Genomic DNA, 25,852 nt, shown 5'->3' with positions numbered 1-25,852 from the left:
CGTCTGGTGCTCCCCCAGCCCAGAAATGAAATGGGAGGGCAAAGAGGTGGAGACCTGCAGGAACTGGTCTGCGAAGAAGAGGGGCGCGACGATGGTGTTCGGCCTGTTGGAGAGAAAGGGAGACTCCGGCAAACAGCCCCAGCGGTGCCCAGCAGCCGGGTTTCGACTGATCTCTGAGACTCCTGCTTCCCTTCCCAGGCACCGAACCGCAGAGGGGCTCAAAGCAAAGCCCCCGCAGCCGCTGACCGCCACCCCGCTGCTGTCACCGCCATCCCCTGCCGCATCCCTGCTCCGTCCCACGCACCGCTGGGGTTGGGGCCAGGACCCGCTTCCAGACCGAATCCCTTCGGGAAGGCTCGGGGCAGGACGGGCACTTACAGGACCTGCCCGTCGCGCTGCCGGCAGACGACGAGGCCGAAGGGATCCTGGTTGATCTGCAGCCCGTAGAGCGGGGAGGCGGCTCGGCCGCTCGCCCGCGGCGTGGCCAGGGGCACCTCGTACTGCTGCCGGGCCGGGTCCCGCAGCTGCGGGGACAGAAGGGAGGGGGGGGGGTGTCAGCGGGGGGGGCCGGAGCACCGGGGCACCGGTCCCGGGGCCGGCTCGCACCGTGAAGCGGAGGCGGGTGGGGGTCTCCAGCGCCACGTCCAGCCGCCAGCTGCCCACGGCCCCCGGCAGGAAGCTGGCGGCGACGCGGCGGAGCCGGGTGGCGGAGCCGGTGGCGGTGGCCGTCAGGTTCTCCGCCCGGTAGCTCCGGTAGCCGCTGGGGAAGAAGCACCAGGGCGGGCCGGGGCTGGAGCCGGAGCCGGGGCTGGAGCCGGAGCCGGCGGGTGCGTAGCAGCAGCCCCGCTCCTCGCAGTCCGCCCGCGACAGCAGCCGCTCGGGGCCGCAGTCGAAGCGTTCGCCCGGGGGCACCTGGCAGCCGGCGGCCCCGGGGCTGCCCGCCGCGGCGGAGCCCAGCAGCGCCAGCAGCAGCAGCAGCAGCGCGGCCGGGAGCCCCGGCCCCGCCATGGCCCCGCCGGCCCGGCCCGGCCTCCCAGCAGGCGCGGCGGGACCGGCCCCACGGCACGGAGGCGTCTGCGGGGCGGGACCGGCCCCGGGAGCGGGCGGGCGCCTTCCCCCGCCGGGGCCGGGGCCTTCCGCCTCCCGGAGCTGCAGGGAAAGGCGGTGAGAGAGGGGGGGCCCGGAGGGGAAGGGGGCGGCTGCCCCCAGCGCCCCAGGCCAGGGGGAGGGATGAAGCCACCCTTGTGCAGCCAAGGAAACAAAAATCAGTTGCACTGCTACAGCTTTGGTGACCACTACCTGCTACACAGACTTAGTTTTTAGATATTTGTTTATTTACAAAGCCTGCAGGCTCCAGCAGAACAAGAGCTGAGGGTTACATGGATGGGGTTCGTGGCAGTCAGGCTTCCTGCGAGCCCAGCCTGGAGCCCAAGCACTGTCTGAGCCACTGGAGAGTCCGGTAGTGCTGGGGATGGTCCTGCTGGATCTGCTGGACGATGGCATCGATGGTCTGGAGCCGGTGGCGCAGTTTCTGGTGCTCATTTCTCCAGGCTTGCTCCGTGCGGCACAGGGGAGCGTACGTCCCTTCCTTCAGCGCCTGCAGGTGCTTCCGGCGAGTCTGGTAGGACACGATCTCCAAAAGGTTCTGAGGAAAGCAACAACAGAAATTGCTTTGACAGCAGGCCGCAGAGAGAAAAGCACTAAGAAAGGCAGGTGACTTTTGTCACCGGTACTGGAACCATCACATTCTGAAAGGGAAGGGCTTCTGAAGAGGGACAGGGCTATGAAGTCCCCCTTGTAGCGGCAGAACAGCTGCTAACGGGTACAGCCAGAGAAGTGGTTAGGTTGGAAGAGACCTTTAAGATCATTGAGTCCAACCATGAACCTAACGCTGCCAAGTCCACCATTAAACCGTGTCCCTAAGCACCACATCCACACGTCAGCTAATAGAAAAAAAAAAATTAAATGTTCATCACAGAATTCCATAAACCAGAGAAATACCTGCATGCACAGGGCAACCCTCGCCAGGACAGAGTTTGACCAACTTACAACCTTTGCAGGAGGCCATTCAAGACCTTCAGCTGGCTCTCAAATCTGTAACATATGAGCAGCCAGAAAGCGCTCACAGAGGAGAGCTGTGACCGGGTATTTTCAAGACACAAACCATGTCCTTCAGGCTGATGTCTCCAGGTGAATGCTGCCTCGCTAAGAGTACAACTGCAGCCCCAATTCAGGACCCCCATGAGCCCTCAAGGTGTGCTCAGTTAACTTAAAGTGCCGCTAAAATGCCAAGCACACTCAGTTCAGGATGGTGGCGAGACAGGGAGATGGGGAGCCGGCACCAGGAGAAAGCAGCCGGTCCCGTCGGGCTCGCGAGCTCCAGGGAGCGGAGCCGCTCACCCGTCGCTTCCTGTTCCGACGAGCTTCTGCGTCTGCATCGAGGCCGTCGCACTCAGCCCCCAGCCTGCGCAGTTCTCGCTGCTTTTCCAAGAAGGCGGCACCGAGGGACGCCTGGGCGCTCTCCAGCTCCAGGAGGGTTGCGTTGCAGTCCTGAACGTTCTGGCAAACGGAAGAGAAGGAAAGGGCAGAGTGTGGTTCTTCGTCCAGCTGCACTCCCAGCCATCTCCCCAGAACTCTCCTGTGGGGTTTTTTAAGGAGCCTCCAAAGCCTGTCCCGTCTGTGTCCCGACACCCCGCGTGTCTGTGCTCAGCCCACCCTGGTGCTCCTTACAGCCCCGGTGAACTCCTGCAGCCCTGCTCTGCTCGCTCACCTTCTGGGCTTTGCTGATCTTCTTTCTCAGCTCCTGTTTCTTGCAGTGGAAGACACTGTTGGGGACAAGCTTCTTGTCTCTTTTGTTCTGACCCTCTCCACAAAGCGCTATCACCTCTCTGCGAGAAACAGATGCCTCCATATCACGAATCATCTTCTCCTGCTGCTTCATCAGCTGGCCGTAGCGGACCTGCCGTGTGTCAAGATATGAAATAGGCTGAAAGTAACCAATGTTCACAAACGGCACCGAACCGATTCTGTGCGGCACATCCCCTCCACGTAAACCAGACATACGTGACACGTGAGCGTTGGCAAGCCAAATTTGCTCTAAACCCAAACCCGGCTTGCCCTGTGTGGATCTGGAAAGCAAAGGGCTGGATTATCAACTCGTCTAAAGTAATCTTCAAAAGGTTTCACTGGAACTCCTTAGCAATAGGAAAAGCAGAAGAGTAAAGTAACCTGGGAACAAAAGGGAAGAGTTGCTTTGCCAGAAGACAGAAGGCTTCCCTAACCAGTGATTAAGATGATGCAATATTTAGTCATCAACATTCCTTTGCTTATAAATTGGGGTCACGGCATAAGGTGGCAAACATATTATGTTTTAAATAGATTGCTCAGGTGTCTCTAGACTCTGCTGCAGCCCATTACACGGCAGGCGCAAGGAAGGCACGAAGAGCACGCACGCTGGATGTATTTCATTCGGCCCAGCTGGAGGGTGTACGATTTCCAACATTGCTGTGGCCTGGCAATGCTGCTTCCCCAGCCCGTTTCTCATCTCCTGCCTTCAGCAACACCGAAGCTGAATCCATCGTGTGCAGCTTCCCCTCCCCAGTGCTCCTCCCCCGGGGCTCACCTGCATCCTGTGAATCTCTGTTCTCATGGCGTGGAGCTCGCCGTGCCCTGACTCAGACTCCACCGCCGCACGCATCTCTCTCGTCAGCTGGATCTTCTTCTCCCACAGCAGGATTTGATGCCTTCAGTGACAGAAAGGGAAAGCGGCACCTTTGTCAGCGCCCGAGAGGACGCTCGCTCCCTGTGCACGCGTGGCAGCACGCTCCCGAGCTCAGTCCTGAACATGGAGCTGAAGGTGCAGCAGAACCTGAGGGTTTGCACGTGGGACACGTAAAAGGGCAGCCAGGAGCAGCGTGGAACCAGACAGGGAGCTCCGCCATCCACAACGTGGCACGGTGGTGGCACGGTGACTAACAACAAGCGTGCCCAGGCTGCTGGGGGCTGGTGGACCCCAGTGAGCTGCCCAGCGCAGCACGCTCGCTCCGAGTGACTGGCGGAGGAGAGCGCAGGCAGAGTCACCCCATACAGATCTCAGCAACGTCCAGCACGAGCCTGCTGGAACTGTTAAAGCCGACATCCTCACGGCTCTCGCTGCTTGCAGAGACAGCTAAAGCACCTTTCAGCTTCTGCGCCCAAAAATCCATGAAACTCCTTTCATCTTCTCCGAGAAGGACAGAAGCACATTTGCTGTTGCTGGTTCAGTTCGATGAGCAGAGAGGAAAGGTGACATGGACACCTACATTCAAAGAGGGTGGCACAAAGCAAGAACCTCTCTGGTACCTACTCTGCTTCCACCAGGCTGTTTAGGAGTCTTTCCTTCTCCTCAGTCAGCTGACTGTGCTTCTCCTGCATCTCAACCGACTCTTTTTCTGCTGCCTAGGTTTGGGAAGCATAACATTGTCAGACAACACAACGTGGTCAGACTAAGAAAGATTTACACGGTCACTGTCTGCCTCCGATCTGCACGGGAGGCTGAGACCTGGAAATGAGATGTCTGTACCTTGAGAGAGCGCACAAACTCGTTCTCGGTGATCGTGTTGCCATATTGCAGCTCCTCGAAGCTGCTGCTGTTCTTGTTGATCAACACATTCAGCTTTATCAAGTCATTGGACATGTTCCTCATGTGACGTTCGATGTCTTTCTGCTCTTTTGTTTCCTGCTGAATTTCATCTACAGGTGAACAGAAAAAAAAAAAAAAAAGTCTTAAAATTCCCACAAGCAGCAGGTGGAACACAGGCAAGGCGTGACAGACTGCCATCAGACCAGACAACGCTGCCTGCAGAGCCACCTGCGTCCCACATACCCAGCCAGACCGTTTTTCCACAAGCCCAAAACCCAAATACGGTTTTGAAGGAGACTGCTGTGGAAAAGAGCTGGTTTGAGCCAAGGGAAGCACCATCGTGGTGGGGACATTTACCCACCAACTACTTGCAAACGTTATTTAAGAAGTGTAGCACGTGACACGGCCACTTCGGTTCGGTTGTGCCCGTTAAGGCAGCGGGATCAGTCGGGACAGGGAATAACGCCAGGCAGAGCAGCAGAGGTGCCTGGCTCGTAGCCCCAGAGCAGTGCTGGGGCCGCCTGCGTTACTGCTCACACGGACGTAGGAGCACGGCGCATTCTCTGGTGAAGGTCTGGCTCACCCGTCCGTAAGCCCTCGCTCCCTTTTTCCTCCATTCACAGCTGAACGTTTTAAAAAGAGTTGGGGAATGACCTACTTTCCCTGCGCACTTTCTTCTGCTGCATTACTGTGATCCGTTTCTTTAACGTGTCCAGGGAGGCTACTTGTTCCTCCCGTTGGTGTGTTAACTTGACCAGCTCTTGCTGCTGATTGAGCCAGTGCTTTTGTAGCGTCATCACCTCAGAGTGATATTCTTCTATCTGCTTGGACAGCTTGTTGATCTCCATTCCCAGTGGCCCCAGTTCTTGACCCTGGATGAGGGCAAGGTTGGGGATTAATCAGGCAGAAGCTGCTGAAGCACTTTTTGCAGAAGGCCGGTCCAGCTGCTGAGATGCCTACCGAATACTTCAGCTATACTGTTACTTCCTTTGTGCCTCTATTTCCCAGGAGCTGGATGGGACCAATCATTCCTGACCTCACGGGAACAAATGCAAGGGAAGCCCGAACAGCTCTCAGGCTCTGGGGCGAGAGGGGCCTCCTAAGCTCCTACAACAGGCACACCTGGGTGTCCAAGAGTCTGCCACAGCACTCATTCTTGCATTGGGCTCTATAAAGGTCTTGCAGCTCACGGTGCCAGGGGCAGACCTGGGTATCTATCAGCTGAATGGGGCCAAGCACCAAGTGATCTACATCACCCCGCCTGCTCCATTCGCCCCTTGTCAGTATTTGCAGGTTTTCTGATGAGACCCTAGTTACTCCCAGAGTATTGATGTCATTCAACGTTTTCATCAGGCGCAGACAACTCCCTGCAGAAATCTGTGCTGGGCACACCCTCATTTCACAATTCCCTCATGCCAGCTCCTCCCCCCGTGCACTAAGAGCTGTTTGACAGACGTAAACATTTACATTAACTAGTGCAGCTTTTAAACCTCTATACTGATGCCTGAAAGTTTTAACTACTCAGCACTTACACAGTTACATTTATCAGGGGCACCTGTGGTCACCACAAAGAATAAAATCAAGCCTGGGACTGAAATGGGAATGTACATACCCCCTGCCGCGCAAGAATCTTCTCCAACCTCTTGTTGTACTGGCTGAGCACCGCTTGCCTGTTCTCGGTCAGGAGACTGCACCTTGCAATCTCGCTTTCCCTGCAGCTGATCAGGTCACGGGTATTTTTCACTTCCTTGTCCAGCTGACAAAGTGTGTTTTGGAGAACTGTCAGCCTGCAGCTGGTATGAGTTCCATTCAGAATAACCTGGGCCACATCATTCTCAACCTTGGAAAAATGCAGCTCCTAGGAACGCCAACAGACAGAAAACAAATTACTGTCACCAGCAGCAGCCCATTGATTTGGAACGCCCGCTTCCCGAGGCACAGGAGTCAGGGGATTTAGATTCTCCTCCCAGGTCTGTGCCACAAGCTGCGAGCCAGCCACTTACCCACTCTGTACCTTTGTTTCTCCATCTCCTGACGGAGATACCAACATTTACCTCTGCCATAAGGCTGCTGAAGAGCATGAAGGAGCCCAAACATCCCAAAGCCTTTAAGAGGCCGCGCTCATCACCTCTGCACTTACCTGCCCTGCCTGGGTGTCTCCAGCTGCCCGGCTCACCGGAGCAGGACATTCTCCACCACACCCGACAAACACGTCCCTCACCGAACCACCACCGCAGCAGCCAGAAAGGCGGGTGCCTGTTGAGCGCAGCGCGAATGCAGCCGGGTGACTTCTGCTGCCCCCGCGCCGCCAGCGGCCACGACTCTCTGGCTACATCCAGCCGTGCACCGCAGGTGCTGATGGGAGACAACGCGAGTGTCCGCTTGTTGGTGTGCCTGTGGGAAGGGGGCGGGGGGCCCCTCTCTCACAACGGAAGCCAGCCCTGGAACTCTTCCTCTTGCTCAAGATAATGCCCCCGATTTAAAAATCCCAGGGCCAGGCTGAAGTAACCCGCAGAAATACAGAGGTGTGGGTGCCTTGTTAGTGCCAGCCCACACAACTCAACACCACAAACACTACGCTGGATCTTCTAGTTTTTCTATCTGTTCCAGTTACACACTCCCAAAGAGAGCAACTGATCGTGCCACAAAGAACTGTGGGTCTGGTTCGATTGCTCCTTGGGCTGTAATCCTCACTCAGGAACGAGAGCAGGCCTGTATCGCATTCCATGATGCCGGACAGAGATACAGGTTAGTTCAATGTGGAGTACAGCAGTACTACATATCCACTGTCTTCCTCCAATACATAAGAACTGGTACTACTTTATGGTAAAAACTCCCAGAATTCATCGTTCTGTCCCATTTTTTAAGTAAAGAAAGAACAGTACATTATGTGTCAAGGCCTTTTTGGCCAAACCCTCTCGCGTACACCAGAATCCCGCAATAAGAGCACTGGAAGAACCAAACTGAAGTCACAAACTCAGCAGACCTTCAACTTCAGGTCTGAAAAGCAGAACGAAGGCGTGGACGAAACACACTTGAGAAACACCGCTCAGGGCGGTTTCCTTCCCCCGCCCTCCCAAACGGAAGAGATAACACACCAGGTCTGTTTTTCTCCTACGGAGCTTTGCAGCCAGCTGCGAGAAGTGCTTTGTGGCTTTGCTGGACACCATCTGGTCCTGAAGCTTTGCCATGATTTCGTTCTCCATCTGCACTTTGGCATCAGTTCCTTTCTCTATGTCCTTACTGATGGACAGCAACTGATTCAGACAAGCAGCTTGATCCTAAACGCAGCAAAGACAGGAGACAGGGTCACTACAACTGTTTGGGGAGGGGGATTAAACATCTGTGTCTGATTTGAAAGGTTCTTCTTCCAAGTAACTCTCCTCACCATCCTGGTCCTGTTGAGGGCCTGCTCTGTCTCGTGGAGAACGCGAGCGTAGGTGCCAGATTCCACCTTCAAGGCCTCCTGCCTGGAAAGGCACTGGGCAATCAGCTTCTTTGTCATGTTGGCATCGTTCTGTGAACGGCTCAGGATGGCGACAAGCAACTCATTCTTCTCCTCCTCCTTCCTGATTGACTTCCTACAGCCATGGATGTCCGTTTCTAGGGACTTGAGGTCATGTCTGTACTTGCTGGAGAGGCAAAGAGGATGGAAAATCACCACAGGGGTAGACTCACGCGCTGAACAGTCATCTACAAATTCCTCTTTTCAAACACGCTACTGCAGCGACAACAGACCAAGGAGGAAGATCTTTACAAAGGCCACCCTGCTGTGACAGTGCAGAGTCATCAGAAGATGGATGGAGACAGAAGACTGAAAAGCAAACGTACGTAGGAAAATTAATTCCCGCTTTCAGTCCTGTCCCCACCCCCCACTCTTACCAGGATGCCACCATCAAAGCACATTGCAGGGAATCAGCCAGGCTGACTCCAGAGCAAATAAGCGCTTCCTTTGGCAACAACAGGACGGTTTTCCTGATGATTTCTGAAGGCATCACAAAACCCTAACTGAGAGCGACAGGTAAAATCCCTCTTGAAGTCTAGCTCTTTGGATTGAGAGATGTTGCAAAGGTGAAGGAACTCTTCTAAAGGACTAAAATATGAACAGAAAAACTCTAAACAGCTTTAAAAACCCCACACATTTGGGGGGAGAGTTGTGTTTTGGATACAGAATAGTGACGAAGAACTGTGCTTCCTATCCTTTAACCTTACTACGTGCTTCAGAGCAGCAAACTTGTTCTGCTTGACATATCCTGCACGCGCAGCAATAAACTGGAGACGCACTGCCCCTTTCAGCATCCCTCCCGTCCAACCCGTGTGAGGTCTCTCCTGGGACTGTTCTCAGATACCGTACCTCAGCAGCGCTTGGGTGGCGATATAGGCCTCATCTCTCTGCTTCATTCCTGCCAAGCTGCTATTCCAGTGGTTCATCAGTCGCTTTTTCTCCATGTTAATAGCCTGAACCTCCATACAAGCCTGGGAGAGAGAGGATTTGTAGACAGGATAAATCTATACTAGGCTGGGAAACCAAATTCACGTTACAATGCCTTTTTTTTGGTGTGTGTTCATAATACGCTGGGCAGGAACAGTTTCAGCTAACGTGCCTCTGGTTTATGGTCACCCCCGACCACAGAGCATAGGTCTGCAAGGAAAAAAATGCAGAGAGGGTGGGGGAGGAAGTGATTTATAGGCAATTCTGGAGGACAAAGGGAAAAACAAACCAAACCAAACCAAAACAAAAAAGTCTTCATTCCTCCAAACAGGAACTGATCATACAACTCTGTCCTACACTGTAGCTACCACGTGAGCATGAGCCAACGGGGTCGGTCCTTCCAGAGGGAAATATTAACCAGAAGCAAAAAAAAAGCATTCTCCTACCTCATTTGCTGCTTGCCGAGTTACTTTTGTGTCCTCTGCCTGAGCCACAAACTGAGCTTCGAACAGAGCAATCTGTTCCTGCAGCTCGTAGGCTTTCCGGGTCAAGCGGTCTACCAGAAGATCCTAGAGAGGCAGAGCCAAACAGCTCAGGATGAGTAACATAATCTCAGGCTTAACCAACTAAATTCTACAGCAATAACTTGGGCTGAAAATGAATTCAGTTAGCTTTGATTCCTACTGAAACTCTTCCATTCCTATCCAAACGACTCCTGAATGCAGCAGTGACAATTTTCAAGAGAACAAAACCTTCTTTGCTGGTTTTTATCGTTCCACCCACAGTAGGAAATTGGTCCTTCAGATCTGAAGCAGCAGTCATCCCTGCCAGCATGGGTTACATTGCGCCACCTCTCCAGCAGCTGGGAATCTTGATAATTTATGGTTTAAAATCCTTTGTTAAAAACCATCTAAACCCATTCCATCTCAACCGTTTGCCCGCAATTCTGCATCAACAGTAATTAGTTGGTGTCCTGCTGCAAGCAGGAGGCAGCAGAGGGAGCTCCAGCACACCGACCGCTCAGTTCACCTTCCAAGTTCGCTCTTCCTTGGGACTCAGAGCAATTCTCCAGACTTCAACATATGATACTTCTTTGCTAAATATCTTTCTGCCCCCACACCCCCGTTGCCTGCGTGAAGAGTGATCACTACTGATTACTACTTCCTATTATAAGGCTCATAAAAAAATTCTGTTCAGTACATGCCACTATCTTGGTGGTGGGGATTCTTCTCATTTTCAATTATTTGGGGAAAATATCCCCACGCACCTTCCATGGTGTCTGTATATTCACTACAGCCTTCCTTCTGCCAAGGCAGCACGTCCTCCGAGACTCGCCGCTAGCTGTCACCTGAATTCATTTATTTATTTGAAAGAAGAGAGTTTTACGTGATACCTGTTTTTTCTTTTCCACGTCAGCTTGGGCCTTCTCCAGCTCAGCCCTCTTTGTCGACCGTTTCGTTAGTAAAATATTATGGTGCATATGGGCCGTGTTCTGCACGTAGAAGAGGTGCAAGGCCAAGTTTTCAACCTGGGTCTGCATTGCAGAGACTGGGGAGGCAGGGGGAAAAATATTTACAGAAAAGTACGTTTGTAAGACACACTTTAAACAGAGGTAAAAGGGAAAGAAACACAGAAACACCCAAAGCCAAATTCGCACACTGACCAGCCAAATCAGCCCCCCTGAAATGTGAATTTGCATCGGCTTTGGAGTACAGCTCCACAAGCACAGCTAATATCTTGGTAAGCAATTCATTGGTTCCCAGCACTCAGAAGCCCAGGAGATCAAAGAAGGGGCGGCCTCAGGAGGCTGTGACTCCACTCCTCTGCCCCAAAACAGAACTGTCTCTTTCTCAGTCTGTTGAACGCTTCTCTATTTTTTTCAGCAACCTGCCAAACCTTTCTAGGCAGTTTATCCTACGCTGAGCTACCCTCGCCATCACAGTTGTTTTCCTGTCCCCTACCCACAGGCCTGCAGCACAACCAGCATGAGTCAAGTCCATTTCTTTGGCTGGGACGGGTTCCCACGCGGATGGCACTCTCAGGCTCCCGCGTGCCCCTCACGACCCACGACCTTTGCGATCTCGTCACACCCTTACAGAGACACAGGCAAACGTAACAGAGCGACAGCATCTTCCTCCTTCTAAGTCACAGAGCAGCCCATCTGCCCGGAACAGTTTTAGTCCTAAAGACCTTCTTAGAAGTACAAGGTAGCCACACGGTCTTAGAAACAACCAGGAATACCTGTGAAAGGTTTCAGCGAGTGCCTTATTCCTGATCAATGTTACTGTATTTTTCAACCCAATGCTTGACTTGGATTCAAATAAATCCCTTTCTCCACACAGTACTAGAGCCAGGAAACCTGGCAAGGGCTGCCTCGGTCACCTTTCTGGCGTTCATCGTGTGTGTTCTGACACATTTGCTTGTAAGTAAGCCTGAGGCCCTCCAGCTCCTCCTCCAGCTGCTGACGTGCTGCGGCCACCTGAGAACGGCGGTCGTGGCTCTTCTCCAGTTCCAGCTGCAGGCGGGCCAGCTGCTGCTGCGCTCCGTAAAGAACCAGCCCAAGCTCTTCCCTCTCTGCTTGCCCCTTCTTCGCTGCTGCCCTCTGCAAACACAAGAGGAAACCAGTTACCTGGCTTCAGCTCGGGCAGGGGTGGGCTGCTGCGGGAAGGCAAAGTAAGAATGCCACGTACCAGTTCCTGAAGCTCTAGGCTCACTTTTTCCATCTGCTTAGTGAGGTGACTCTTCAGGGCAGCCTGGAATCTTCTCATCAGAGGCTGTCAAGAAGTATGACATTGATACAAGTCAACGTACTTGTGTAAAGAAATTATGAAGAAACCTTACTGCTGCCCCCGCTGTTAAATAACACAGCGTATTTTCTGCCACAGACCCTTGCATTCTTACTTTAGCTACGCTCACTGTAACGAGTGAGAGGAGTTACATAGTGGGTATTTGTTGACAGCAGAAAGCCACTACTGAGGATATCTGAAAGTCAGAAACACATCAGAAGAGCTGCCTCTGAGAGCCCATCCCCTCGCTCTTGCTGACAGTACTTCTCTTTCAGGAGCACTGAGGAGTATCAGATTTACCCACTACACGGCTCCCTCCTGAGCCTCCCGTTTGGGGTTAACCCTGAGGGAGCAGACACGCTCAGGAGTCAGTACTTCTGCAAAAGCCTGTTTTAAACACGTGGTTTCAGCCTATGGCTGAGCCGCTGCTGACAATCTACCTTGTGTATTTCATACAAATAAAACCAGCAGGTCTGCGAAGAAGAACGACAAGATTGGAGGACTTCTCACATGTTCTAGATCCAAGACAACCAGCTCTGTTTCTTCTACGGTTTCTTCACTTCTTCCACTCGTTTCGTGCCCCTCAGCTCCACGCTGCTGGCATGCCTGTTCCCGCCTTTGGTCACCATGCTCACTGGTGAGCTGATCCAACTGCTCAAAGGCAGTCTCTGAGCAGAGAGAAATGGGTTCTCCAATGTCACCTGGACCCCACCCCCCAAGAAAAAGAAAAAAAAAAAAAGAGAAGAAAAAGACAAAGAAAATGCTTAGATTTTAAAGCGTTGTGCCTCCAGTTGGACTAACAATGACGAGAAAGGGAGAAAACTAGAAACTGTGCTTGACGGGTGGTATGGAGTGTTGTACTGTTAGCAAGGGACTGAAGGATACCTGACTCTGTGCAGCTGTTCCGCTCCGCTGACCACGCAGACACCTGCTGAGGAGCTCCTGAAGGAAGGGGAGGGTTTTCTCTCTCGGTTACTGGCTGCTCCATGTCACCCAACGCAGGAGGACAACTGTCTAATTCGACTTTGTCCAAGAAAGTCTCAGGGGATTTTTTCTGAAACGTAAAATCCACCACCTGAAACAGCTTTTCAGTCTGCCCTGACAATCTGCTTGTTTCTGTCATCACGAGACAAGAACGATGCAGACACAGAATCGGCAAGAGGGCCTTGTTCTAAACTCAGCCCACAGATACACTGGCAAAGCTGTGCCTCTGCCGATTCAAAAACCACCTTTACCCACATGCAGCACGACAGAGGAACCTCTCCAGCTCTGTCACAGCTTTTGTAGACTTTGTGCCTGACCAGTTAGCTTCTCTCTGTTCAGTTCTGGTCGGGTTTGTGTTGGCAGCAACAAAACCGCCCCAGGAGAATTTGAAGTTACAAATACCGGCCATGCCTTCTGTGAATAAGATTGTGTGTGTTATTAGTGTCTCACCTCTGCAGAACTAACAAACAGCTCTGTAGCTCCTCTTTCTGCTGGGGGAAATGTCTCTTTTTGGTCCTGCAGAGGAACGGACCCTTCTTCTTCACTGTCGCTCCCATTCTCCGCCTCTACTGCCTAGCACACACACAGGCAAAAAGCAGAATAGCAGCGTTACAGCAGGTTGTGCATTTGGTTTAATGCTCATGCTACGGTGCTGTAACAACTGCTTTTTGTCATGGGAGTTTAATTTTGAAGTTTAATCTCGTTCACAAAAACAGTCACCCAGGCAGCATGAAGACGGTAAAGATCCTGACAAAAATTCTACACACCACTTTTAATTTCAGATGTGTCTCTGGCTCACGTCTATTTTTTTAAAAAATGCCCTTAGGGATTTTAGTCCTCCAGCTGGTGCTACACGTAGCCAAACTATTATCTTCTTTTTAAAGAGACACCGTTTTATCCCGTACCATCATTTGCCAAATTCAAATATCGTGCAGTACCAACAGACAAAAAAAACTTAGCACCACCAACCTCGAACACAGCCCCCGTACGTGTGTCTGTGAGATGGGGGCAACCTCCCGTTTAACATGCCTACAGCCATCTGGGAGCTGAGTGAGAAGCACATGCTTCAGGACGCTGCTGACACACAGAACTACAACTACATTTAACTTGTTTTTTTTAATAGGCAGGGCAAGACTTCAACAACCGCTCCCTTGTTTTACTTCTCCCTATCGAAACTGCTTCCACGAAGCCATCACTCTGCAAGGAGAGCGTAGGAACATCATGCTGCCCCGCGAACGTTCTGAAGGAAATCACCTCCATAGCAAGAGGCGACGGAACTCGGACGATATCCCGCGCAGCGGAGCCGGATTCCACCCCAGAGCCCTCTGCTGCGGCACCGGCGGCCTCCTCCATATTGCTGGGCTGGGGATGGCCTGTGCCTGCAACCAGAGCGGAGGGAAGAGTGAGAACCAGCCCGGCTCCCCGGGGCCCGCCAGCTGCAGGCCGCCGCGGGGCTGGGCACGGGCACCCGCGGGGCCGGGGAGGCCGGGCGGCCGAGGGCCGGGCGGTTCAAGGCCCGGCCGCGGCCCAGCCCCGCACTCACCCGCCGCCGTCTGCGCCATGTTCCCGTTGCCAGGCGACGCAGCAACACCCGGTCACGTGAGCGCTCCGGGCCGCACCACCTCAGCCCGTGGAGGGGGGGGGGAACGCGGGCCGCACCACCTCGGCTCGTGGAGATGGGGGGGGCTGTGGGGGGGGCGCTCGGCCCGCACTACCTCAGCCCGCCGGGCCCGGGGGGGGCCCGCGGCGTCCCGGCCGCCCTGGCGGCGCCAGCCCCGGTGCGGGGCAGCAGGTAACGGCGCCGAGGTCTGGAGTCCGGGCGGGGGGAGCTGCGGGGACGAGGCACCCGGGACGCTGCCCAGCACCCCGGGGATGCATCCATTTTCTTTTATCCCGCTCTTTGTCTTCCCTTCCCACCGGAGCCCCGAGGCGCTCGGTGTGCTGCCGGCTGGGGGCTGGTGGAATGCGAAAGAGTTCATTTTAACTTTATTTTCTGCTGTTCTGGGCTGGCTCCCTAAAGCTTGGGGTGTATTTAGGATTGCCTTCCTTTTGGGGAGGGGGTCCTCTCTCAAATTGCCCCAGTATCTACCTCTTCCTTTGCTGTTATCAGCAGAGACATGAAGGTGGACGGTCGGTGTAATAAGTAACATATTGTGCTTTGTTCATTAAACCTGTATGGGAAGGTATGGATGGAAGATTTATGTGCCCCCAAGGCTTGATAGCCCAACCGAAGGACATTCGGCAAAGTAAACAGGACCCGCAGCTGAGGGGGTTGAGTAGTCACATTCTTGCATAAGTCCACCCACAGGGCAACGAGGAAGACCTTCAGCCTTCATCCTTACGACCACCAGGAGGCAGAGAAAGACCCCCCAGCAACAGAAGGAACATGCGCAGAGTATCGCCCTGATTGCGACATCGCGAATGCAGGAAATGAGACTGTATATAATGTGCTTACACGAGGCGGGAAGGCGCGAGCCGTTGGCGGAGCGCAGACTCCCCGGCTGCCCAGCGCTGCCTTTGCTCTTGTTCGCTTGCTAATATAATAAAATTCGCATTGGATTTTGACACTTTAAATTGTCCGTGTCTCTACTTATCACAAACAGAATGAGTTAAAAAATTTCAACAAAACAAGGAACAAAGTCTGAAATACAAATTACTGGGATAAACCTATGTTAAGGCAGGTTTATTAAATGCAGTTATTCTTTCACAGAACAGATTGACAGAACAGTCAAGGTTGGAAGGAACTTCTGGAGACCATCTAGTCCAACCTCCCTGCTCAAAGCCTATGACCTTGTCTAGTCTTTCCGTTGGCTTTGGATTTTTTTATTTGACTCCAGTTTCTACACAAAGGTATTCTGACAAGTGTTCAAGCCATCCAATCACAGTTAACCTTAAGCCCAACAACAAAGAAGCAAAAGAAAAGGTAAGTGAAGGTAGTTTTTCTTCAAGGCAATAAATACTATTAAACATCACCAATTAACATGTGTACGCCCTGCAACTGAAGCATCCTGAACTGACAATAATTATAGCAGTAAGTCTAAAGTTTTACAATACTTACTTCAGAAAAAACAATTCCAAATCTAAGACTTTGCAGCTGTTTAATTTAATATCCACCTACACCTGTTCTTTTACTCATTTTATTGACTCTATCAGCCTGTCAGGGCTCTACATTTTTCAGAATGCAAGATGTATATAGATATGGTCCTACTTTCTATCTCAATGAACAGTGACACAGTAAAGTACTCGGACATTTCCGATCATCACTCCAAGCTGGGCTAAAAACTGGCTGGATGGCCAAGCACAGAGAGTGGTGGTGAAGGGAGTTCAATCCAGCTGGCGGCCGGTCACAAGGGGTGTCCCCCAGGGCTCAGCATTGGGACCGCTCTGGTGTCACATCTTGATGGATGAGCTGGATGAGGGGATCGAGTGCTCCCGCAGGGAGCTTGCAGATGACACCACCTTGGGTGGGAGTGTCGATCTGCTGGAGGGCAGGGAAGCTCTACAGAGGGATCTGGACAGGCTGGATTGCTGGGCCAAGGCCAGTTCCACGAGTTGCAACAAGGTCAAGTGCCGGGTCCTGCACTTCGGCCACAACAACCCCCAGCAGCGCTACAGGCTGGGGAGGAGTGGCTGGGAAGCTGCCCGGCAGAGAGGGACCTGGGGGTGCTGGTCGACAGGCAGCTGAACGTGAGCCAGCAGTGTGCCCAGGTGGGCAAGGCGGCCAACAGCATCCTGGCCTGTGTCAGCCATGGTGTGGCAAGCAGGAGCAGGGAGGGGATCATGCCCCTGTACTGGGCACTGGTGAGGCCGCCCCTCGAATGCTGGGTGCAGTTTTGGGCCCCTCAGGACAAGACAGACACGGAGGTGCTGGAGCGTGTCCAGAGAAGGGCAGCGAAGCTGGTGAGGGCTCTGGAGAACAGGTCTGATGGGGAGCAGCTGAGGGAGCTGGGGTGGTTTAGTCTGGAGAAGAGGAGGCTGAGGGGAGACCTTACTGCTCTCTGCAACTGCCTGAAAGGAGGCTGGAGTGAGGTGGGGTCGGTCTCTTGTCCCAAGTGACAAGCCATAGGACAAGAGGAAATGTCCTCAAGTTGTGCCAGGGGAGGTTTAGGTTGGACATGAGGAAAATTTTCTTTACTGAAAGAGTGGTCAGACATTGGAACAGGCTGCCCAGGGAGGTGGTGGAGTCACTATCCCTGGAGGTGTTCAAAGACGCACCCATGTGGTGCTCAGGGTCCTGGTTTAGTGGTGGGCTTGTTAGTGTTAGGATAACGGTTGGACCTGATGATCTTAAAGGTCTTTTCCAACCAAAATGATTCTTCTATGTTGCGCCAGGGAGGTTTAGATTGGACAAGAGGATAAATTTCTTTACCGAAAGGGTTATCCAGCATTGGGACAGGCTGCCGAGGGAAGTGGTGGAGTCACCAGCCTCGGAGGTGTTCAAAAAACGTGTTGATGTAGTGCTTCTAGACATGGTTTAGTGCGCATGGTGGTGTTAGGTCAACGGTTGGACTTGATGATCTTAGAGGTCTACTCCAGCCTAATGATTCCATCATTCTATGATCACTACTGGCACAGTTTTAAGAATGGGTCAGTTCATACCTCAGAGCTATTGTTTTAAGCTCTCTGACAGCTCAAGCAGACAGTGTGTTACTGGATTGACTTGGTTTTGGTGTTGAATGTTTCCTGGCAACTACAACTACAGAACTGGTTCTCATTTGAAAACAAAATCAAAAACACAGGTCTACCTCTGTTCCCAAGATACTTTCTTTTATGTCCCCTGGGATTGCTGCTATTATTCTAAGAAGTTTGGCTTTACACAAAATCCTGCTTAAATTGAAGATGGCAAGGAACAGCATGTATTACACAAATCTGCACACAAAGTTCCACCAACAGAACCTTATTGATTCAGGTTGTGAAAATTTATGGCTACTGATCACCATGTTCAGAAAAAGGAATCAAATAGCTACACAAGTTCACTACAAATATTTCAAATCTTACTGTATTAAGCCTTTGAGTGGAATGGATCATCAAAAACAACAGGACTGCTTAAAGAATGGAAGAGAACTTGCATTTCCAATGCACTGAGAAAAAAAATAATAACCACCATCATCATCATTTAGTCGGATCAAAGTAAGTCCTCGCTTTTTATCTGTTATCTGTTTAAAGGCTCCATATTTAATAACAGAGCTTTAATAAAGAACAGAGGACTTCCCACATTTAAGATACCCACAGGACTTCATTAAGCTCCTCAGTACAACCTGACACCTGAAATAACAACATCCAAACAAAACACAGACATCTCACTGCGTTACTCAAAGGTCCATGGGGACTAAGGGTTTCTGTACAAAAGCCGGGGTAGTACAGATCTGGAAAAAAACAAAAAACGTAAAGCACACTGGAGACTTTCTGGACTAAATAGTTGCCAAAGGAAGGTGCAATGGAGAGGGGATAAAACTAAACAAAATACAATCCGTTTAACTCCCAGGACACTCTACACTTTGTAAGTGAACAGGACAAAGTCTCCTTATCACAGTAACAGGTAAAACTTGGGGATAACACTATAGATTAGCCATGAGAGGTAGTTTTATGCATTTTATGCATATGAATATAACTTTTGATGAAGCTATTACAAAGTAAACATTTGAAGCCAGTTTATTCCCTACTAGTTGGTTTTCTGTAGTGGTTTTATTGCTTTTTACCCAAGGGCTTACAGAAATAAGCATTAATTAGGTCTTTTTTTTTCCGCTGATGGCAGAATACACACATGGTAATCTGCCCAAACCATTGTTTTCCCATGCTACAGCTACTGGCATAGTAGAAGCTAGCCCTAAAAGAAAAAAAGAGAGGACTAGAAGCTACTGAATATATTTTCCTGTTCATTGTCAGAGAAGTGATTGTCTCGATCTCTTTCAAAACAGACTTTGCTTTATACCCCTGTGTTTAGATACCCTTGCAGCTGGTTACCCTATGGAGAACTCCAAAGATTAACAACCAAATCTCAAGACCCAGGTGAACCTTGTAAAACACCATTCAGTGATTCTGCACCTTCCATACTGGTTTTGTTCAGCCATGTGCCTCTAGTGGTATATTCTACTTTTTGTAGTGAGATGCTCTAAGAGCTTTTACCGGCACATTATGTCAGCTTACGTGCCCCGTCATGACAAGCTTGAGTAAGGAATGCACTTGAACGCCAAGCTATGACTTTTCCTAAAGTCACTGGACGTGACCAGATCCGAAAGCACGCAGGGTGTTAACGTCAACGGTGTGATACACTTTGCAACAGCCCTACTGCTCATTGCTTAGTGAAGACACACCTCAAAAGAGCACTTAAGTCTTCCTCAGAAACTGTCACTGACATTTCCAAGAACTGAAAAGACAGGCTGTCTTTCTGAAGCCGTGCAACAACTTCATGCTAATCATCCAGTGTCAGGAGACAGATCAAGAAGTTGGCCAAGTTCAGAAGTACACTGACAAATCATACCTCCAAGTTTTTTGTCCCCGAGGTCGGTTGGAGAGTTATCGCTGCAGTGAACTCACAGTCCACAAAGATCACTAACTAGTAAAATGTTTTGGGGCTGTTGAACTATAAAGTTGCAACTGTCTCTCACTCAAAATAAAAAGGTTGTCAGGACGCACTCAGTTTTGTAAAGCAGTCAGAGTACTACTTAACTAGAGGCTCTAGTTTGAGACTGGAAAACTCTCTGTGAACACCAGTATCACAGAACACAACTATTCCCGTTCTCGTGTTTCAGATTTGGAAGTGTTTGCATTTTATTTCCAGTACTAATGGCATCACTTTTGTTCTAGCCAATTTTATTATTTTGCTGTCCTGGCTCCTGGTCCTTTTGAGAGAAAGGTTTAATTCAGTCCTTTGAACAATAACAATGAGGTTACTAACAATGAGTTTAAGAAAGAACTGACACACACAAACTTGTTCAGGCATCCAGAACAAAAGAACCTGGAAGTATTGAGAGCAAAGTTCAGGACGATGAAGAAAAGGATCTATTTTTCATTTGTAATTAGACCAAGAAGGGAAAATGCTATAAAGTAGATTCAAATCATTCAGATCAGATCACCAGTGCAGCACTGTGCCAAATTATAAATTAGGACTTTACTTCATTTGACATTTTTATTGATATTAGAAGCATTTTCCAAAGCCTCAGTAGAAATTGATGGAAAAAACAAAATCTGAATTCTCACACCCTAACCATCAGACTGCTCTTCAGTCAACACTTACTCTTCCAGTGGTCATTCCAACACTTGGGACAACTGAAATAAACAGACTGTAACCAGGAATAAAAATCTGTGCTTTAAAAGTATTTTGCATAGTTAAGGCCAACACTTGACTGATTATTGCAAGTCCTGGCCAATTAACTTGAGTATATCAAAAGTAAAATAAACACAAAGTGCATTGAGAGCAAAGCACAAACCAACAGGAACTTCTCACACAGGTGACCGCCACAGCATAGTATTAATAGCGATGGCTGGGGCTGGGACAACCACCTGAAAACCTCCTATTGACGGAAAGTAAGACTAAGGCTTGTGCAACTCTACAGAGAAGCTGGCCATTCAAATCCCTGGGGCTCTAGCCGTTTAAGAGACAAAGAATTCCTTTATTTCTAGGAAAAGCAGAAAAGAATTGCCATCGAAACCACCAGAAGACCTTGAGATCTAAAACCACAGGTCAGGCTATTTATTTTGTCGTGGCTTTGGTCAGAAACTCATTCAGCAGTGTCACCGGGGTGTTTCTGCACTGTCCTGTTCTAAAATGAATGCTCCAGCAAACTTCATATTCATTTCTTCAGAAAAAAAACTCAAAACAAAACAAAAACCAACCTTTAAGAGAAAAACCCACTATATTTCTAGCTCTTTGATGACAAAGGCAGACTTCCAAATAAGAATCATTTCAACCCTGTGCCTGTAGAAAAATTGTTCCTCTGCCTCCTCTGTTGCTATTCAGAGATTTCTAAGCAGCTACGAGTCCCGACCAGACAAACGTAACAAATTCAAACACTCCTGGCAGAGGCCAGTATGACTGTCTGCCAAGTTTCCCTGTCCAGGGTTTGGCTTGGCTTTGTTTGGCCTTTTTTTTTTTAAAAAAAAAAAAAAGAAAAGAACTGTGTGAGCTAAGCTGTGTCAGGGACTCTCCTTCCAACAGTTCTTGCAGAAAATGGAAGTGCACCAGCACGTATGCAGACTTGTATCTGAATACGGTTCAAAACCATTAGAAGACACAGCACAGTCAAAACTTTAGTCTTCAAAAACCAAAATGCTATGCTGTGAGTCTTGGAAATCATTTACCAGTACAGAATACTCAAAGTTGTTTTTAACACATGATGAAAAAAGCATAAACTTTAATGAAATCAAGCTGAAATTGATGAACACAGACAACTTTGGCTCCCCTCAAAATACAACCTTTTAATAACACCTTTGGTTTGATGACTTTTCAATGCAATCCTACAGCGCCTGTTTCCAGTCTATTGCCCATCAGTTTAGCTGTACAAATCTGCACACAGCGTTACAGCACAAAGGCACAGATCTGGTGAGGGTTTCTTAGAAGCACTGCTGCACGCTGTTATCTTAAATGATGGTCTTGTGATTAAGGCACCTAAAGGCAAGAAAAGGAGGACGAACCCCCCTTCAAATCCCTCGCGACCCTGTACAGGTCATCCAATCCCTCGCTCTATATTCCACATCTAAAATACCAAATTAAGAATTGCTCAAATATTTTAAATTTTTAAAAATCATTTGCTAACTGCATACGTGGCACTCAGACACAAAGGCAGTCAGGCAGTCTGTATGGGCGATAAACACTGAAAACAATTTCTTTGCAGGAGTAGAATTAAAAGCAAGAAAAACATCAAGAGCCTTTGCAAAGGTTCTGCACACAATTCTCAGCTTTCAATCTGAACACAGTCTGGAAAGGCCAACGTGAAGGAATCATCCTCTGGCGAGAGTTTAATCCAATCTCAAATAACTCCAGTAAAAGCACCCAACAACAGAGATATTGCTTAAAAGGGCAGGGGTTTGACACGGCAAGCCTTTTGATTACTCTTGCTATTAGGAGGTTTTCAGGTCTTGAGGTACAAAACTCTGTTCAGGACATGAACTGGGGAGTTGTGGGGGAGACAAAACCCTGAAGTTATGACTGCATGAACAACAGCAATCACTTCAAAGTTACCATCCTGAAGAACTAAAAACTTAAGCCCATACACGACTCACAAATGAGACCGTGGGTTCTGCTGCTTCTCTCCTACAAATAAGTAACTCTCCTTGACAATTATGCATTAGAAAAATGCAGGGCTCCAATTATTGTTTCTAACTAAAAACATTTGTAGCGTATTTCTAGGAAAAAAGGATTAAGGGTGGAACTCCTGGAGGCAGCCAGACATACACTGACTTTATAGGAATTGTGATCATTCTATACTTTTGAAAAACCACGTTCTCGATGTTACGGAGCCAGACCAGGCAGATCATCTCCTGACAAACTTCCTTGCACCCAACGGAAGGATTGCCCCTTGAAATTTTAATCATGTCTCAACTATTAAGAAACTGTCTTAAAACAAAAAGATAGATCTAATACATGATTTCCCACAACAACGGCAAGCTAACAAAAATATTTAAAGGTGACATTTTGGACACATTCATCCTGTTATTGTGGCTGCTACTGGTCAATAGCCAGGGATCAAGGTCTCTGTTAACACAGACAACTCCAGAACATAATCCTCACATGAATACACTACCTCTAGTGCTAGCAGTACCCTGGTTTGAGGAGCTGAAACAGCAGAATTCCTCTGCAGAGCTTCAGTGTGTGCAGCATTTCAGGACACACAACTGGTAGAAAATCCCCTGCCCTTCTTTAGTTACTCATCGCAGCATCCACAGGCAGCTCACAAAATACTCTGAAACAGTAAACTACTTTCAGCTCCAGAACAGCTCAAACCTCCATTAGTGCTAACAAAGAACTCAGTCATTTGAGGACAACAGACTGAGTCGACCTCCAGAAGAAAAAACCCGAACCAAAACACCCCCCAGCCCTCCTCAGCTCAGCAAATAAATCGCATCAGGCTTTCCCCTCTGCTTCCCCCTGCCCCACAATTCTAAGTGACTTTCTAGTCTAAAGGCACTCACAAATAGCCACACCGTGCCTTTGTCCAAACAAGCCCAATGAAATCAGACGGCTTCAGAAAGCAACATTTACGCCGTGTGACGGCTGCTGCATCAAACCCTCGCACTAGGAAACTCCTGTTCACTATTGCACACCACGAAACATCTAGGATTATTAACGAAACATAAAAGAAAAATAATGCAAGCTACTGGATTTGAAAACTCAGCCATCCACCGTCGAGGAAGGTGCAGATTCAACTGTATGACCAAGCTTCCAGTTTCAACTGATGGCTGCTGCAAAGCAGCTGTAAAAACGGCCAAAGTTTTGTACTACTCAGTTTGAAGCATTACTTGTGCTTCTCCTGACCCTTCTACACCAAATTATCTATCTTCAGATAATAAAAGCATTACGCTGCAATCTTAGTCGCCAAGGTTTCTCCTAAACCAACTTCTTACTAAAGGGTCTTTGGCCAACGCCACTCTGATCTACTGTTACTTTTCCATCACCATTTTATCTCCACAACTTTATTGTCAAATGTATAAGCTTCGGCCTCTCGCCGTCAATGTTCTGCTATCAAAATACCAAGTCCCTGGTCATGAGGGTACTACAAGTAAAAAAATGGAACCGCTCAACCTTTAGAAACTACAGAATTCAAACATCCAGTGAAATTAAATGGTTTACTATGAGACAGATGACTATTGACAGAAACCAGATTATTAATAAAATTAAAATATCGCATTGCTAGTGGTTTCCACAAGAGAATGACATTCTGAAAAAGCCGAAGACTATCTTGGAAAGAATCAGATGTTGCTAAGGTTTTCTTTCAACAACTCAAGCTCCCACAAAACAAGTAAGGTATTTATGGAAGCAACTGAAGAACATGACAAACAAACAGGCTACAGAAAGCCCCCTGAGCCTAAAGAAGAGATGATCAGTTGAAGAAGTGACCTGTTTCTCACTGTGTTTGTGTTTTGTTCTGTTTTTTAAGTCTGCCACATAGGCACCTAGATTAGGCAGCTCCACCAAGCTTTCTCCGCCAGCAAAAGTATTTTCTTGTGCACGCATCACCCTGCAGTCAGGCTTGAAGTCTGGCTGGTTTTAGTTTATTTCTGCTGATAGACGGGCAAGATGAACACTAGATATTTGGAATTCATTTTATTCACATTTTCACATCCCTTAACCTAAATATAACCACCCAAATTTTCACAAAAGCAGGCAACACAAAACGTGCTCACAAACTGCACAGTGCTCACAAGAACACTGTAGTTCTCCACTATGTTCAACACCTCTTGGACACTTCTCAGCCAGGGGGACTTTGTTCTCCTTCTCTCCCACTGCACAGAGCAATCAACCTCACCTAACACTTCATCTACTTCCACAAGTCTGGAGATAAGAAATTCCAGGGGATGAGTCAGCCCCCTGAACCAAAGCAAGCGAAACCAAAAGGGAGCACCTTGGATCACTGGTCCCTGTTGTTGCAACTCTCACGTCAGCATTTTCTGCAGCCCTGGCTCTCAGCACTCTCTTCCTCCAGCCACCCCCACCCTCCCCTCCACCTCACCTCACATGCTCTGCATCTCCCTTTCCGCTCCCAGCCTTCCTTTCAACACATCCTCCCCTCCTCCTGTTTGTCCACTCGGGCAATCCCTCCTACAAAACCCCACTTCAAAATGACGACTAACAATATTGCCATGCCATCTGTTTTCGTAATATATCACTCTTCCTACACCTTTTAACTCCTCCTTTTATAGAGAGCAGAATTCTTTTGGAGTGAGGACTATCCACCATTACACTGTCTAAAACAACTGGTTTCTGTTCTTAAGTCTTTAATCTTTAATATAGCCGTGGTTAAAAACGACTATGTATTTCCTTGATTAGGTTTCCAACTGCTGGCATAAGAACACAAGCTCACCAAAACCTGACATGCTGGCACAACCTCTAAATGCTTAGCAGAGCTTTAGTCTGTTCTTCCCACCTATCCTATGGTGGGTGGTTTTGTTGGTGGGTTTTGGAGGTGTTTCAAGCACCAGACTCAAACCAGAAATCTAGACTGTAAAGGTACTAAATCCATCTCTGCATGGGCATTGCAGGTTCACAAACATACATGTGAATGCACAAATTCCTTAAGAACCATCCATTAAAAAAGAACATAATAAAGAATGACCTGAATTACCATGGCAAGTTAAATTACTTTATGCACAACATATGCCACTCTTCTGAAGTAAAGAAAACATGGGACAATTTAAAACTGTATTTCTGGTACAGAACACCTTCTTAGTCAAATGACGACTTATATTCAGTTATTTTAGATCATTCCTGTGTTTTCTGTTCAGGTAATACATACCATCAAAAATCAGAAAATACAGACCCAGGATTTGTCACTATTACTTTAGTCATACCATACCCAAGATATCTACATAAAAGTTTTCTAAAAGCTACAGAACAAGCCTTGCTGTAATCAGAAATGAAATGCATCACGTACACGTTCACCCCAGAGGACAGCATGTTAAAAAAAGGAAGAGGTAACAACAAAACACACCCTGGAGAGCTCTAAACCAGATTTGGCTGTTATGCAGCGGAGAGAGAAATGAAACTGAAGTGAGGAGAAGCAGCCTTGTGGTAATGCAACACAGAGGCCAGTCACTAGTGGTGCTCCAGAGGTCAACACTGAGGCCAATATTGCTGAACACCTTCATTAACGGCCTGGACAGCGAACAGGTGTACCCTCAGCAGGTCTGCAGATGCTAACATTTGGAGGAGTGCCTTACACACCAGAGGGTGGTGCTGACATTCAGCAGGACCTCGGCAGGCCGGAGAAACGGGCAGAGAGGAATCTCCTGAAGCCCTACAAGGGGAAATGCAAAGTCCTCACGCGGGGAGGAATAACCCCGTCCCTCACTGCGGGCTGGAGGCAGACTGTC

The 25,852-nt window shown here is 49.2% G+C and overlaps 1 protein-coding gene across 1 annotated transcript; it reads right to left on the bottom strand.

The window, feature by feature from the left end:
• Positions 1-1,312: 1,312 nt before the first annotated feature.
• LOC147412329 (coiled-coil domain-containing protein 40-like) lies at positions 1,313-14,200 on the bottom strand. Its single transcript, XM_086481472.1, has 18 exons — positions 14,078-14,200; positions 12,725-12,893; positions 12,350-12,540; positions 11,744-11,827; positions 11,436-11,655; positions 10,447-10,601; positions 9,500-9,622; positions 8,976-9,097; positions 8,010-8,253; positions 7,720-7,902; positions 6,234-6,479; positions 5,280-5,493; positions 4,562-4,731; positions 4,346-4,437; positions 3,623-3,743; positions 2,771-2,959; positions 2,401-2,559; positions 1,313-1,645 (listed from the first exon to the last, which is right to left on the bottom strand). Exons 1-18 carry the CDS (start codon positions 14,174-14,176, stop codon positions 1,400-1,402), a joined length of 3,027 nt encoding a protein of 1,008 aa, XP_086337598.1. The 5' UTR covers positions 14,177-14,200; the 3' UTR covers positions 1,313-1,399.
• Between the last annotated feature and the right edge of the window lie 11,652 nt (positions 14,201-25,852).

The sequence above is a fragment of the Leptosomus discolor genome, unplaced genomic scaffold (assembly GCF_034619465.1).
Source record: "Leptosomus discolor isolate bLepDis1 unplaced genomic scaffold, bLepDis1.hap2 HAP2_SCAFFOLD_132, whole genome shotgun sequence".
NCBI lineage: Eukaryota > Metazoa > Chordata > Aves > Leptosomiformes > Leptosomidae > Leptosomus > Leptosomus discolor.
The sequence above is the reverse complement of the archived record's forward strand: the minus strand, read 5'-3'. Positions and strand labels throughout refer to the sequence as shown.

Excerpts from the sequence above, each read along its gene's own strand:
- LOC147412329 (XM_086481472.1), bottom strand. The coding sequence starts at position 14,176 with ATGGAGGAGGCCGCCGGTGCCGCAGCAGAGGGCTCTGGGGTGGAATCC. Across the intron at positions 2,960-3,622 it reads CAGAGATTCACAGGATGCAG|GTCCGCTACGGCCAGCTGAT; the intron begins GTGAGCCCCGGG and ends GACACACGGCAG. Across the intron at positions 2,560-2,770 it reads AGATCAGCAAAGCCCAGAAG|AACGTTCAGGACTGCAACGC; the intron begins GTGAGCGAGCAG and ends TCCGTTTGCCAG.